Source organism: Meles meles, chromosome 13 (genome assembly GCF_922984935.1).
Source record: "Meles meles chromosome 13, mMelMel3.1 paternal haplotype, whole genome shotgun sequence".
Taxonomy (NCBI): Eukaryota; Metazoa; Chordata; class Mammalia; order Carnivora; family Mustelidae; genus Meles; species Meles meles.
Window position 1 is genome coordinate 45,353,871 of NC_060078.1, and position 13,867 is coordinate 45,367,737.

The 13,867-nt window shown below is 54.8% G+C and overlaps 1 protein-coding gene across 1 annotated transcript; it reads right to left on the bottom strand.

Annotated features, from left to right (window-relative positions):
• Nucleotides 1–2,916: 2,916 nt before the first annotated feature.
• LOC123954859 (synaptotagmin-15-like) lies at nucleotides 2,917–13,581 on the bottom strand. Its single transcript, XM_046026164.1, has 8 exons — nucleotides 13,523–13,581; nucleotides 12,385–12,577; nucleotides 11,792–11,934; nucleotides 10,237–10,532; nucleotides 8,516–8,686; nucleotides 7,814–7,934; nucleotides 6,616–6,795; nucleotides 2,917–6,164 (listed from the first exon to the last, which is right to left on the bottom strand). Exons 1-8 carry the CDS (start codon nucleotides 13,527–13,529, stop codon nucleotides 6,022–6,024), a joined length of 1,254 nt encoding a protein of 417 aa, XP_045882120.1. The 5' UTR covers nucleotides 13,530–13,581; the 3' UTR covers nucleotides 2,917–6,021.
• Nucleotides 13,582–13,867: the final 286 nt, after the last annotated feature.

Sequence of the window (13,867 nt, forward strand, 5' to 3'; positions counted from 1 at the left end):
ATACCATTTTGGACATCTGCGATCTGATTGAAATTCCAGCTCCACCACCTCCGGCTCTGGAGCCCTGAGAAATGACCCCCAACTCTCCCCATGCTCACTTTCATCCTTTCTGAACATGGGGGAGCTCCTCCTGGGCTGTTTGTGGATGTGACAAGCTGAGGTTTAAAGCCCTAGCTTATTTCCTAGGGCTAGTTCCCTGCTCCCCATCTTAACAGTCACCCCACTTTGAGAAACATGCTGCTGGAAATAAAGTTTCACATGGGGAGGGGAGGAGTGACCTGGGCCAATGATTCTATACTTAAAATAGGAAAAAAACAAGAGGCAGATATTATGATGTCTCCATAATAGCATACTAAATTCAATTAAGAAATATATCCATTATGTTGAAAGAGCCTGGCTTATGGAATATAATCAGCAAACTACTTCATCTTCTTTTTTCCTTTTTCCAGTGACCCATTCAAACCTGCTTGGCAGGTTGCTTCTCCCTGCCCTTTGGATAAAATCTAGGGCAGAGCCCATGACTTTTTTGATCACTCTTAGGTAGCAGTAAAATTTTCCTATAACTTCTACTTACAAAAGCACGCTGTGCTCAGCACTTAAAATGTCCGATGTCATGTAGTCTGAACTTGCAACTTCATTGAAAATTTAAGCTCCCCCTTCACTCCCACCCTCACGCCTGCTCATGCCCCTTGAAGGCTACAACCAGAGAAGGGCGTGGAGCACAATTTTCCTGTTTCTCCTACCTTCTGCTTCCACACTCCCCCAACATACAAACAGAGGTTTCTGCTCAACCTAGCAGGGGCAGGGAAGGAGCCCAACCAGGAGGCTGCCTAAGGGGCAGCGGACGTCCTCCTTGACCAATACAGTTATGAGCTGGAGGACTCATGTGGGTACTTCAAGAGCCTCCTAGCTCTGCAGATCTCTTACCTAAGATTCCCCAACCCCAGTTTACCCCGGGGTGGGGGGGACGCAGCACCATCCCCATCCCCTTTAAAGGTCTATATTACATTGTCTAGAAATCAGATTTCCCAGACTCTCCCATGAGCAGTGTTCCAGGTTGAGTTTGCCAAATGTGAGATAACTGGGTGAACTCGACAGCAGAAAGAGGGTAAAAGTTGTCCTTTTCTGCCTTGAACTCTCATACTTAGGCCAGCAGCATGCTCCAGGCTCTCGCAGTAATCTGGGCAGAGAATTCCACAGTGAAAAATCAGAAAAAAAAGTTACTGGCAAATGGCTGTGCAAGTTCTGGTCACTCACCACTAGAGGGAAGCAGTGAACAGCAGCGGCTCTGAGGCCTGGTAGCAGATGACCAGTCCTGAGGTCTCCCCATCTCGGAGAGCCTTGCACAGCCACACACAGGCCCCCAGAGGTCCCCCTCTCTACAACACATCACTAAAGTGCACTGAATTACCACCCCAATTCTCCACTTCTCCCTGCAGCTATGTCCACTGCCATGCCGCTTGCAGTTCCTCTCATAAAAAGGCATAGTTTGCCTCGCTGCCCTTTGATTTTGAACTTGGCTACACAGCAGGGCTCAGCCAATGAGATATTAAGTAAACCTAGCAGAAAGTGGAGCCGTGCTTGCCCTTCTGCCTTCTCCATGGAAAGACCCCCCCCCCCCCACCGCCCACCAGCCCCCTACCCCGGGGAGCTGCTGCCCTTCCAGCTTGTGCTCAGAATGAACAAATGCAGAGTGGGCCTGGGTGAGGACCTGAACCCCGCCTGACCCACTGTTTGAAAGTGACTTGCCTGATCTCGACGGGCTCACACTCAGCTGGCCATAGATGGATGAGAAATAAATGCTCCTTTCAGTACAACTCTGAGATGTTGTGAATCTTTGTTATACGCGATTATCGCAAAAACAGATGACACAAGCAACTTTTCTGGCTTCACCAGCCTTCCCACGAATCGTGTAATCAAATACCTTGCATAAAATCAGTCTTTGCTGAGAATTCTTTTTTGGGGAATTCTGAGAAAAATCTTACTTTTCTGTGTTGGGTAGGGTGATGTTCGTGCCGATAAATGACTAGAAAAGCTGAATAAAATACAGAAAACCTCTTTTCAAGTTACTGGAGACCTCCCAAATTGACAAGCTGACAAGCCATGATCTCTGAAGGAGGAAAACACAAGGAGGTGAGCTGACATTCTGTGAACCACTTTTTTCCTTCAGGCAATGCACTGATTCTCATTAAGGGGCTGGCCTTTTGAGCAGAGGGCTGAGGCTTAGAGATAGTCAAGGCAGCAGAGTGTCTGGAGTTGGAGAGACAAGACAAGAAATTGGAGATTGAGGTTGCCAAAGCGGCTGGGACTGAAGAGGCTGGAGGTTGAAAAGAAAGGAGATAGAAGAGTAATTCTGACACTTAGGGTTTTTCCCTTTGGGGCATTTGTTGATTATGAACTTGTGAATTAATTTATGCAGAAAGCCCATGAAAGATGGCAGGGCTTTCCTCCTCTCCTCTCTCCTCTCCTCTTCTCTACTTTCCTCCTCCTCTCTCTCTTCCTTTCTCTCTCTCTCTTTTTTCACAATACCATGGCACTGAGGAGATAAAAATTGGAGTTTATGACCCACTAAGGAAGAGGAGCCTAGTAAAAACACCAGAGCCTCATTTGGTGATCAAATGGTATCTTTGGAAGACTACACCCTAAAAATGGGGGAAAGCCAGAGGTGGTTATAGAACCTTACAACAACTGCAACCCAGGGGCACCAGAGTAGCTCAGTTGGTAAAGCGACTGACTCAGGTCATGATTTTGGCTCCTGTCATGATCTCAGCGCTGTAAGATCGAGCCCTGTGTCGGACTCCGTGTTGAGTGTGGAGCCTACTTAAGATTTCCCTCTCCCTTTCCCTCTGTCTCCCACCCCACCACCCTCCCCAACTCGTGCCCTCTCTTAAATGCAAGAACAAAAGCAAAAAAACCTGCAACCCAGACTCCAGTTAGTTCACTGCACTGGATTAAGGTGACCTCTCCCCATTCTGTCAGCCAGAGGATACAGTAAGCCCTCTCTGAAGGAGTACCGTCTCCAGGGGCACCCGTGATTTATCACAATGGTCATCGCTGGACAATATATTGTCAAACATTCCAAGTAACAGAACCAAAGAGGGAAACACTCACAGTAAAACTGACCCATTGATGTCACAGGTATTGGTACGACTGACAAACCAGAGACTTTCATCAGAGAGTGGGAACTGATGACAAAGCATCAAATGGAAATTTAAAACTGAAAGAATGCAGTAATTGAAATTAAGGACTCAGCATATAGGTTAACTACAATTAGACTTAGCAAAAGAAAGATTTAGTAAAATGGAAGAGGGCAGGGAGTGGAAGAGGCAGCCCAGGGCCTAGGAGTCCTGCGGGAGCTGCAGGAGAGCTACCAGGTGTGTAACTGGAGTCTCAGAAGAGGAGAGTAAGAAGGGGCAGAATTCATATATGAAGAAGTATGGGCTGAGAATTTTCCAAAACTTATGGAGGTTTGCTACTCCCAAGGTGGATAAATAAAAGGAAAATTGCCTGGAGGTATACCATACTCAAATTCCTGATAACCAAAGATAAAGAGAAAAATATTAAAAGCAGCTAAGGGTGGGAAGGAGAGGGAGATGCATTACTTTCCAAGGAGAAACAAAAGAATTGATAACTCACTTGTCAACAGCAATGATGGAAGTGAGAAGACAATGAACACCATTTTAAAACTCTTGACAGAAAATGCCAGCCTAGAATTCTATTTCCCCCAAATCCTTTAAAAATGAATTTGAAATAAATATTTCTATTCAAAAACTAAGAAAATTTGCTGTGAACAGATGTGCACTAAAAGAAATACTAAAAAGAGTTCTTCAAGTAGGAGGAACACAATCTCAGAATCCCAGAAACGCAGGAAAGAATGAAAAGCAAAAGAAAGAACAACTCTGTGACTGAATATAAATGGGAATTGACTGAACATAATAATAATAGCAATGTCTTGCTAGGTGTAAGATATATGTGGGATTGAAATGAATGATATCAATACCATTAAAAACGGGAGGTAAAGAGAGATCAACCAAAGGAAATGGAGGGACATACCATGTTAATGGATGGAAGTTTCAATACTGTAGGGATAGAAAATGGTTCCCAAACTGGTCTATGTACTCCATGAAAATCCAGTCAAACTCAAGCACTTTTTTGCTGTGGCAATTGACAAGCTGATTCTAGAATGCTTTGTGGAAATTCAAAGGACTTGCAAAGTGGAAATACAGAGAGCTTATAAAGTGGAAATGCAGGGATCACCTGGTAGAAGAGGACCGAGACAACCCAGGCCAGCTCTCTCTGGTCCATTGGAAGCACTTGTGTATTTTTTTCTCTGACCACGTTTGTAGACATTTCAGCCCCATACAGCAACCCCTTCCTCCTCTCTCCTGGAGTGGAGGACTGTCAGTCTCTTGCCATTGAGATTTTTCAGCTGTGAGTTTGACACACCAGTCCACTCTGTCCTGCCAAGGGATACTTACCAGCTTTTCCAAGTGGCCCTAGAAAGGCCACTAGTAGGCATGAACATCACCTTGAAATGCGGGGGTGGCTGGCACCTCTCGTCTTGGGACCCCGGGTGAAATGGAAACCGTTCCAGGTTACTAGCCTGCTAGACACACAGAGAGAATGTGTGTGTTCTGATGCTATTAGCAATGACTGGAATGTGGGCTTTGTTGGAATGTGTGTGTGAAATAAGTGAGAAAAAGCAAACACAAGATATTCTGTCTGTATGAACCACTGCCAGGTAAAGCTTGTCTTTCTGCATGGATAGAGATTGGGAGTGAGGTCGAAGAGGCACAGACCAAGTATAATGCTCACTATTTTCTTTCGCTGAAGTTGTTCACTAAGAAAAGAGACAGGTTTGAAGTTTGTTCCGGGTATACAGGCACAGTGCATTGACCCCGCAAGTTCAAAAGCATGTGGGGGAAAATACAAGCTACCCGTTCAGTAACAGTGACAAACACAGTAACGCCTCTTTACCCTGAGGACAGCGTCACGCGGAGGTGATGACCGGGATTTGTGGGGACTCTCAACTCGATAAGCCTCACGTGGGCACCTGTCACAACACAGTCATCCTAATGAAATCGCTGGGTTTATAGGGAAAGCTCTTGGCCCTGGGGGCTCGCTTTGACTGCGTGCTTTCACCATTTCTTGCCGAAAGTGAGTTCTTCGAGCTGAACGCTCTCAACCAGGGAGACCACAGAAAACCGTAGGACAGGTGGAAGACCAGGGGCTTGAGGCTTGGGTTCTGGGGAGGATGTGACATGGCCCTGGGAGGGACCCAACACAGGTGAAGGCCTCCTCCCCTGGCATGGGGAGTGGATGTCCACTTGGTGGACAGTGTTCTTCCCCAGGCCTGAAGCTGGTAAGTCTCGATCCCTGAGAGCTTTCTCTCTCGAGCTGCAGGCACGCTGTTCTGTGCAGGCATCTGGGGGCTGGCTATTCCATTCCAATGTGCCCGACTCCCACCCCAACTTTCAGACTGGGCTCTTTATTGTGGGCCAGCTGGAATCAGTGCTTTGGGCACCCCCATCCCCTACGACTCTCCCAGAGCACTTTGTTTTCTCTGCTTGGCGGGAGGCAGGAAAACCACAGTTGAGACGCTGTGCCCGTCCAGCACTGACCTGCCGTCAGCTTTCCAGGATGGTGGAAACCGCGTCTCCGCTCAGCACACACAACTCTGCTATCACTGAATAGAGTAATTCTTCTGAAGGCCGGAGATCCCAGTCCAGACGGGGACTGTGCTGACCACAGCTTGGGACTCGCAGCCCGCCCAGGCAGCAGCACGGGGAGAGGAGGATGGAGGGAGATAGGAAGGCCTCTGAGGCTGGCAGGTGGCGGCCAGCCACACCGCTGACCTGGCTGGAGCTCTGTGGTCCCTCTTCTCTCCTGTGCCTCAGCACACACACTGCCCTCGCTCAGGCCAGCCTGGCAGCCCAAGGAGATGCTGGCCCGACCATCCAGGCCCGTGGCTGCCACGGGGGAGGGCAGGCTCCGGAGGCAGAGCGGAAGTCCTGAGCCGAGTCAGGGCTTAGGGGTGGGACAGAGCGCGTGCCAGCGCTTCACCAGCTCCTTGGGCTTGCTGAGCATCGCGTTCCAGTGCTCCAGCTGTCTGCCTCGGGCGTACATGTAGGGGCCCACCACCACCCGGCCCAGCTGGTGGCTGTCTGTGGGGGAGGGAAAAACGCCATCAATCTCCAGAGCACAGAAGCTACCCCACTTGGGCAATACCCCCAGTGCCTTCTCTTTCCCTGTCTCACTCCTCTCAGAGGACAGAGCTAGCTCTTCCCTCTAGAAGCAGGAGCAGGCAGTGCCCAAAGGGTCCTGGCTTTGCTCTGAAACTGGAGATGGGGGAGAAGGGAGCCCAAGTGGAGAGCCAGCAGAGGCCGCCCTTTGACCTCTCCATACGTTGCCACGGAGAGTCAAACTGAGCAAAGGTGGGCATGAATCCCGGCTCTCCTGCTCGCAAGCTCTGTGTCCTTGGGCATGTATCTCAACCTCTCTGAGTTCTAGTTGCCCTAGGCAGAGAACAGAAACCTCTCTCTGTGGTTCCTACTGCCTGAACCCTTCTCCTGTGCCCATGTCCCAAGGGCCTGGAGGGTGGGGGAGCAGCCTTACTCTCCCCTCTGGTGCTCTGCAGCACGGTCAGGCTGAGGCTGGCGGTGTCCAGCTCCGTGGGGTCGGCCTTGAAGCTGAAAGTCTCGCTGTACACAGGGTTGGCTGAGCCCAGCACCGCCGAAGTCTTCTTGCACTTGACAAACTTGTTGTGGTTCATCAGAGACACTTTGACAAACACACCTAAGGGGCAGTGCAGATGGTGGGCTGGGCTGGGAGGGGGTGGGCAGGGTCCAGCCTCTGGCCTGTGAGAGGTCTGGCTGGGAGGTCACATGCCCACCTTGGGCACCAGGCCCCCTCTGCTGCAGCCAGAGGGCATCAATTACAAGAGGAAACAGGGACGATTAGTGTATGGGCTTACAACCCGGGGAAACGCTTGGCTCCCTTCCACTTCCTTCCTCTGTGCCTCCTGAGTGCATCATGGCTCAGCTGGCCCTTGTTTCCCAGAGCCTGACACCACACGCCCATCCCTCCTGTGGGTGGAGAGGGGGCCCAGCCTGCTGAGTGCTCAGGCTCCCTGGGGCCCCTCAAGCACCTTCTCCTTCAGAGGGTCAAGGTTTTGGGGGGTGGGGCTCACATGAATTTTGGATCCACGTTGGAAGGTTGAATGACAACTTGCTTACGGTGACCCAGATGTGGAGACACACAGGGTCAGATAGCTACCATCCTGCTGGCGGGGACGGGGGGCGCATAAGGGCAGGACATTCCGGTGAGCCAGAGCAGGGGCTCCACTCCTCCAGCTGCTGGGTTCTGGGCGGCCAGAGGAAGCAGAGCGCTGCACTCCCTGCCAGCTGGGAGGCATCTTCTTTCTGCCCAGTGTCCTGCCTAGTGTATAGGGAGCCCGCCCGGGCGGCAGTGGGGCAAGGGTTCCGGCCCCGGAAGAACTGGAATCCTTCACGGAAGGGCAGAGGTGGAGGAGGAAGGACAGAATCTTTTACCGAGCCAAGACGCTGCCTTGGGAAAGGGGAGGAGAGGACTTGGTCTCGGGAGGTGTTAGGGGTCTTGGTGGAGGCCAAGGGGATACAGTCTTAGGTTCAATAGAAGGAAGTGGCTTCCCACATCAGAGCCGTCCACAGAAGATAGTGAGCACTCCGTGGTGGGCCACAGGCAGGCAGAAACTGGAGGGCCAGAGGGAGGGGTCAGACTCCAGCCCAGGCCACAGGCTCACTGGACAGGGCCTGCCCTGCGAAGGAAAACTTACTGACGAAATTCGTGTCCTCCTGGAGCTGGAGGCCCTTGGCTCGCAGCACGACCACGGTCAGGCGACACAGGCAGTCATTGTAGCTGAGACAGAACAGCAGGTCTCCAAACTCCGAGGGAGGCTGGAGAGGCCCGGAGGAAAACACCCCTGTCACTCAGCAGGTGCTGGAGAGGCCGCGGTATCTGGCCTCCTCCCAGCAGTCAGGCTCTCTGGTCCTGGGTGACACACCCATGGTGTCTCCTTTCAGCCCACCGACATTTTTACGGATGGGGAAACTGAGGTCTGGAGAGTGGGAAGGGCTTGCTGAAGATCACATAGTAGTGAGCATCAGAGCTGAGAGTTCAAACCCAGGTCTAGGGATTCCAAAGCCTTTTTCAAGCTGCCTGGGTTTTCTCAGGGGTCAGGAGAAGAGAGGGCAAGGCTGGTCCATTTGGGGTGTCACCTTTCACAGGTGTCTGATCTGGATGGGAATCAAGTTGATCCAGGTAATCTGGTCTCCAGGGCAAAAGAACTTCATGCCACCCTTCCTGCCCAGGAGCCGCTCTGCCCTGCCCCCTGGTCTCGGTCCGCTCCAGCCCAGGCTCATGACCCCAAGTCACACTTGCTTGGGTTGACGTTGGCCAGCAGCCGCTGGGCCACACTGCTGGCTGCCCCTGGGAGTCTGACACACAAATGTATATGCTTGGTGACCTCGACCTTTACCTCTCCACTCTCAGCCTCCAGGTCTCTCCAGATGACGTGCGGGCAGTCACCGGCCAGGGGCTCATTTCTCAGAGGGAAGAACACCTGGCCCAGGAGCTGGTGCTTCCTCTGCCTGTCCACGTGGTACACGGAGAACCTGAGTACCCTTTGAGTGATGTTCTTGCTTGACACCTGGGAGAGATGAGGGTCTGGGCAGGAGTCAGGCGTGGAAACGGGATGGGAGGGTGTGGTACACTGTTCTCGACACAGGAGATTTTGGTGAGAGGTGGTTCAGCCAGGGACCTGCACCCCCCAAACCCAGACATCGTCAGGGGACCATTCCAGTAGTGGGGACCCATCCCCCGGGAGCCAGTGGCAGTGGGGACATGTGCCAGAGCCTTGCCCTGCAGAGTGAGTTCAAGGACCAGCAGTGTCTACCCCTCCCCTGGACCTTATTAGAAATACAGGACATGGGGCCCCATCTCAGGCCCATGAAGGAAATCCACCGTTTAACAGGACCTCCAAGTGATCTGCCTGCACATAAAAATGTGAGAAGTCCCCCACCAGAGCCCAGGGAACCTGCCCGTCTCTGCCATGTGAGTTGGGCACCCCAGACCTCTCTCCGAGACGCAGTCTCCTCACCTGTAACAGTTCCTACTCTCTGAGTTGTAAAACCCCAATCACAGTGTCAGCCCTTTGGCAGACGGTCAGTTAATACAGATTTTCTTCTCTTCCTCGTCTCCTTCCCCTTCCCCCTCAAAGAACAGAGAGGCCAGGATCAAGTTGGGGTGGGGACTGGGCAGGGAAGTGATGAGTAAACAGAAATAAGTTTGTGAACACGACGTGCAGCCATGCTGGGCAGCACGACTACATGCCTTGAGTTTTTACGTTCTGAGAAGAACAAGGTCACCTGCGAATACCCGCTGCCTTGACCCCCAGCAAAACAGGCGGGATCTGGGCCCCATGCCAGCTCTCCGTACAGCTCCAGCTCTCGGGCCCAGAAGAAGGCAAGAATTCAGGGTCTGACCTCAGCAATCATCCTCTTCCCGGGTGCTGAAAGGCCTCTCCTCACCTTGCCAGCCAGCCTACTGCCTGGCTCTTGAAAATGTTTGTCCAAGGCCTCAAGGCAGCTCTTGATGCCTGGTTTCCCATCAGGGCCCCCAGTCACCTGCTCAGGCTCCCAGGCCCCTGTGGGCTTGGCTCAGTGCCCTGACAGCTTCTGCACCTGCAGACCCTGAGCCCGCCTGTCCTCAGGGCAACCAAGGCAGCATGGGCTGCACGATGGTTCTTGGGCGCTGTGCTGGCCTCCTACACACTAGGCGAGTTCCTGCCCCCGCTCTATGGGGCATGGGGGTCTCACCTTCTGCCTTTCTTGGATAACCTTGCCAGAAACCCCCTAAGGCTCCAGGGCTTTGGACTGCTTCTCCAGAGCCTTATGGGCCGGAGCCTGGCATCCAGTAGATGCTCCGAGGATGTGTTTTCTCTTTCTCTCCTCCAGGCACCCCTGATACAGGGAGCACAGACCTCTACCCCTCACCTCCCTCGCTTGCCCCCCAACCCCTCCCCCAAATAGGGCTCTGGGCTCTTGCAGGCCCTGACCTGTTCGGCAGGTAAAGTAGACCTGGTGGCAGCAGGGGCCTGGGAGGCCTTCAGGGCCCTGGCTGTCACAGGAGGCTGGGGTCACCTGGAGCCCGTCTGCTCCTTCCCCGGAGGCCAGACCCTGTCTGCAGCAGGGGTCGTACCTGGAAGATGAAGTGTTCATCAAACTGCGGGCTGGAGGTCTTGCGTTTGGTCTTGGACTGGAGGAAGCGCCGCTCGTCGGGCAGCAGGTGCAGCTTCACGAAGGGGCTGCAGCTCTCCGAGGGGGCGTGCAGCCTCCACGCCTTGATCAAGCCCACCAGCAGCCGCTCGGCGTCCTGCTGATATTCCACGGAGAACCACAGCCGTCCCAGGCAGCCCTCAGGGAAGTCGGTCTCACTCTTGTCCTCCAGGAACTTATATAGATCTGGGTTGATGGTCCCCACTGTGCCTGTATTTCCTATAACACAGGGGCGGGGTGGTCTGCCAGGCCAGAGGAAGGCAGGGACAGGGGTGGGGGGGTGCAGCAAGCTCTGGGCTTCATCGCCCCTGCCCCAGCAGGGATCATCTCTTCTTGCCTGAGCCTCCAGGAGACAGTTCACTGGCCTCTCCTTACCACATCCGCCCCACACCCTTCTCTAGACTGAACACAGCCCCTCTCTCTAGGACTACTCCTCCAAAAAGTCTGCCAGCACTAAGGCATGGCATATCCAGGCCTGCTCCCCTCTGAGGCCCCCAGAAGAGTGCCCATTTAACTCCATTTGACCCCAGCCCTTAGGTCAGGGCCTGCTTGGTGGGGGGGACCCGGTGCCCAGCTCTTGGCCTGGCTCTTGTCCATGGGGTCCACAGGATGTCTGACCCCAGCCCTTAGGTCAGGGCCTGCTTGGTGGGGGGGACCCGGTGCCCAGCTCTTGGCCTGGCTCTTGTCCATGGGGTCCACAGGATGTCTCAGTGATGAAGTTTTGCCTCTTTTCTTCATCTTCAAATTAGAGGGGACTAGCTGATCCCTTCTGGTTCCTGGGAAGGTATCTTGGGAGGTCTTCAGAGCAAAGGGGTAGGCAGAAAGCTGTGCGCCCGGCTCCTACCACTCTGCCCTCTGGATCATCCAACCTATCAGCCTAGAACAGAACTCATTGAGCGCTCTGGGTTCTAATCCCAGACCTGTTGCTTACTGCCTCTGTGACCTTGAGCAGGGCACTCTTGAGCCTCTGAGCCTCTGTTTATGAATATATAAGACGGGGCGAGGATCTCTTCCCCCACAGAGGCATAGGGTGAGGTCTAAGGCCACAACTGCACCTGAGGCCAGATCTGGCAGAAGCTGGGGGTGCAGCAGGCGTTCGGTAAACCCAAGTGCCTGGGAAGAGAGGTCACTGGGCAACTCTTTTCAAGGGAAACCAGAAAACTCTGCCCAGAGCAGTAGGCTTGCAAGGGAGATGGCATTACTGCTGAGACCGAGGGGAGCCCAGTCTTGCTTCTGCTTCACTCCTGTGGTCCAGCCTAGGGGGGTGGGCTTGCTGCCTAAATTCTGCCCCCAGGAGGCCAGTGGTGTGGGCTTTCCCCAGGCATCACAGTCCTGGTGGTCTCTGCCCCCAGAATAAGCGGACCTGGTCACTGGGGGCGCTCCTGGAGGGCTGCTGGTCCAGGCTGTTTTCCAGAACCAGGCCCGTGAAAGCAAATGGGCCCACCCTGGCCTGAACAGACCCTGACCCCCGCACTCACCAAAGCTGCCACTGGAGGGGCGGGGCAGGAGCTCTGGGGAGAGGCAGGGGTCCTGTGGGGCCTGGGTCCACTCTCCACGGTGTAGGGGTACCCAGTCTCGGTCTTGAAGGGAAGGAGGCACCACGAACGGCACATCTGGAGGCCTGTCCCGGGGCGGGGAGATGGCATACACATTGGTGGCAAGTGAATGGTGTGGCCTCCTTGCGCTCAGCCCATAGGGGGTTGAGGGCCGGAGGCTGAGGGCAGAAGCCAGGAGGAGGCAAGAGCACCATTTTCTGGGTCCACATCCCCCCACTATCCCCCCACCAAAGCTAACAGCTCTGCCCATCTGCAGCCAGTGGAGACTTGCTGAAGGAGCACTGCTTCCTTTTCTGCCTGGACTCGAATGCCTGTTCTGGCACTTACTAGGCCTGCTTTATGTCCTCTGGGTCTGTTTCCTTATCTGGAAAATGAGCCTCACAATGCCTATCCCAGAGCTCGAAGTGATGATTCTGGGGTTGCTTTGTAGCATGGTGACGGTATAGAGGAGGAGCCCCACAAAACAGACTTTCCTCCCTACCCCCCACCAAGGGAAACTCCACATCCTGCCTCACCTGCTTGTCTGTGTCCTGGCAGGTGGGGGGTAGAGCTTGCCCCCCTGTATGCTGGAGGCAGCGGTGCTCCCCGGCAGCTCCTCGTAGGTGGACAGGGCCCGAAGTTTCTTCCAGAAACAGCAGCTCACCCAGATCAGCAACAGGAGCAGCAGCAGCCCCCCAGCGAGGCCCCCAATTACCAGGGCCACCTGGTCTGGGGGCAGAGACCACCCGGATTGTGATGCCCAGGGGAAAGTCGCTCCCCCTCACCCCGCTGGCCTGCAGGCGGGCAGAATGTGGGCAGCAACCCCACTCCCTGGGTTGGACTCCAGGACTGACACAGAAGCAGGCTTCCTGTTCCTTTGGAAAGCAGCAGGCCTTGGGCTTGAGATTCTGGCTGAAATGAACCATTTTCTCATGCTCCTGACGAGACATTCCATCTGCTTTCACCAGAACCTTTATCTTTCCAGGGTTCCTGTTCAGGCTTGAGGGTAAGCCTGAGTGTGGCCAGTCTGTACTTAAGGGAAGCCCAGGAAGGGATGATGCCCTGGTTTGCATCCCTATCCTTTTTGGTCCTGGAGCCTGCTGAGAGACTGGACTCGAGCTTGAATTCTGTAACTTTCTCTAAAACCCAATCCCTTCCTCAACCCTCTATCAAGATGAAGCCACTTAGGGGAATCAGTTGAAGACAACCGAAAGGAGTGTCGATGAGGAAAGGCGCAGTAGGTGCGCAAAACAGAGACACAAGGACAGTTGACAGCCTGCACCCCATCATTTGAGGGGGCCTGGCCGGATCCACTCGCGTTCAGCGCCGGCTGAGAGCACCGGGACGCTTGTTCCCAGGCGCCGGCTGCCCTCCAAGGGCAAAAAAGGTGCCTGCTTCGGGTCACGTGCGGACAAGGGCTTCTGGCGGGCTCTAGGGTCTGGACCGAGGGGACCGGTGAGAAGGCGAGATCCCCACACTTTCTGCCCCGCAACCGTCTGGGAGGAGAGGGTCTCCCTCTCCACTTCACCCTCGCCCCGCGCTAGGAGCCACGGGCAGGGTGCGGGCTGCGCCCCGGTGGGGCAGGCGGGAAGAGGCAAAGTGCGGCCACGGCAGGGGTTGGGCGGGGGGCCCGGACGCAGCGCTGGGCGCGAGGGTGCGGCGAGGGGCACTTACCCGCCATGGGACTGCTCGGGCAGGCGGTCTGGGCTGGGCGCACGTATCTCCGCGCCTCCAGCCGCCGCGGGGCAGGCTTTTAAGGCCCGGCGGGGGCCGTCAGGAAGCCTCGGGGGCGGTCCCTGGTCTCGCCGGGCCCTAGCTACAGACCGCGGGTCTGGCAGCCAGTCCCCAGACGCCGCAGCGACCCGGCTCGCCGCCCCAGAGGGAAGCCCCTGGTGCTTGCCCGGAAACTGCAGGGCTCCGGGCTGGGCGGCGCGGGGCGCCCGGGGCTCCTGGCAGCTCGGGTGGGGTGGGGTGCGAGGGCCCCCGGCTCCGGGAGGGTGGGGTGAGAGGGCCCTCTGC

Excerpts from the sequence above, each read along its gene's own strand:
- LOC123954859 (XM_046026164.1), bottom strand. Across the intron at positions 8,687-10,236 it reads ATGAACACTTCATCTTCCAG|GTGTCAAGCAAGAACATCAC; the intron begins GTACGACCCCTG and ends CATCTCTCCCAG. Across the intron at positions 6,165-6,615 it reads GCAGAGCACCAGAGGGGAGA|ACAGCCACCAGCTGGGCCGG; the intron begins GTAAGGCTGCTC and ends CCTCCCCCACAG.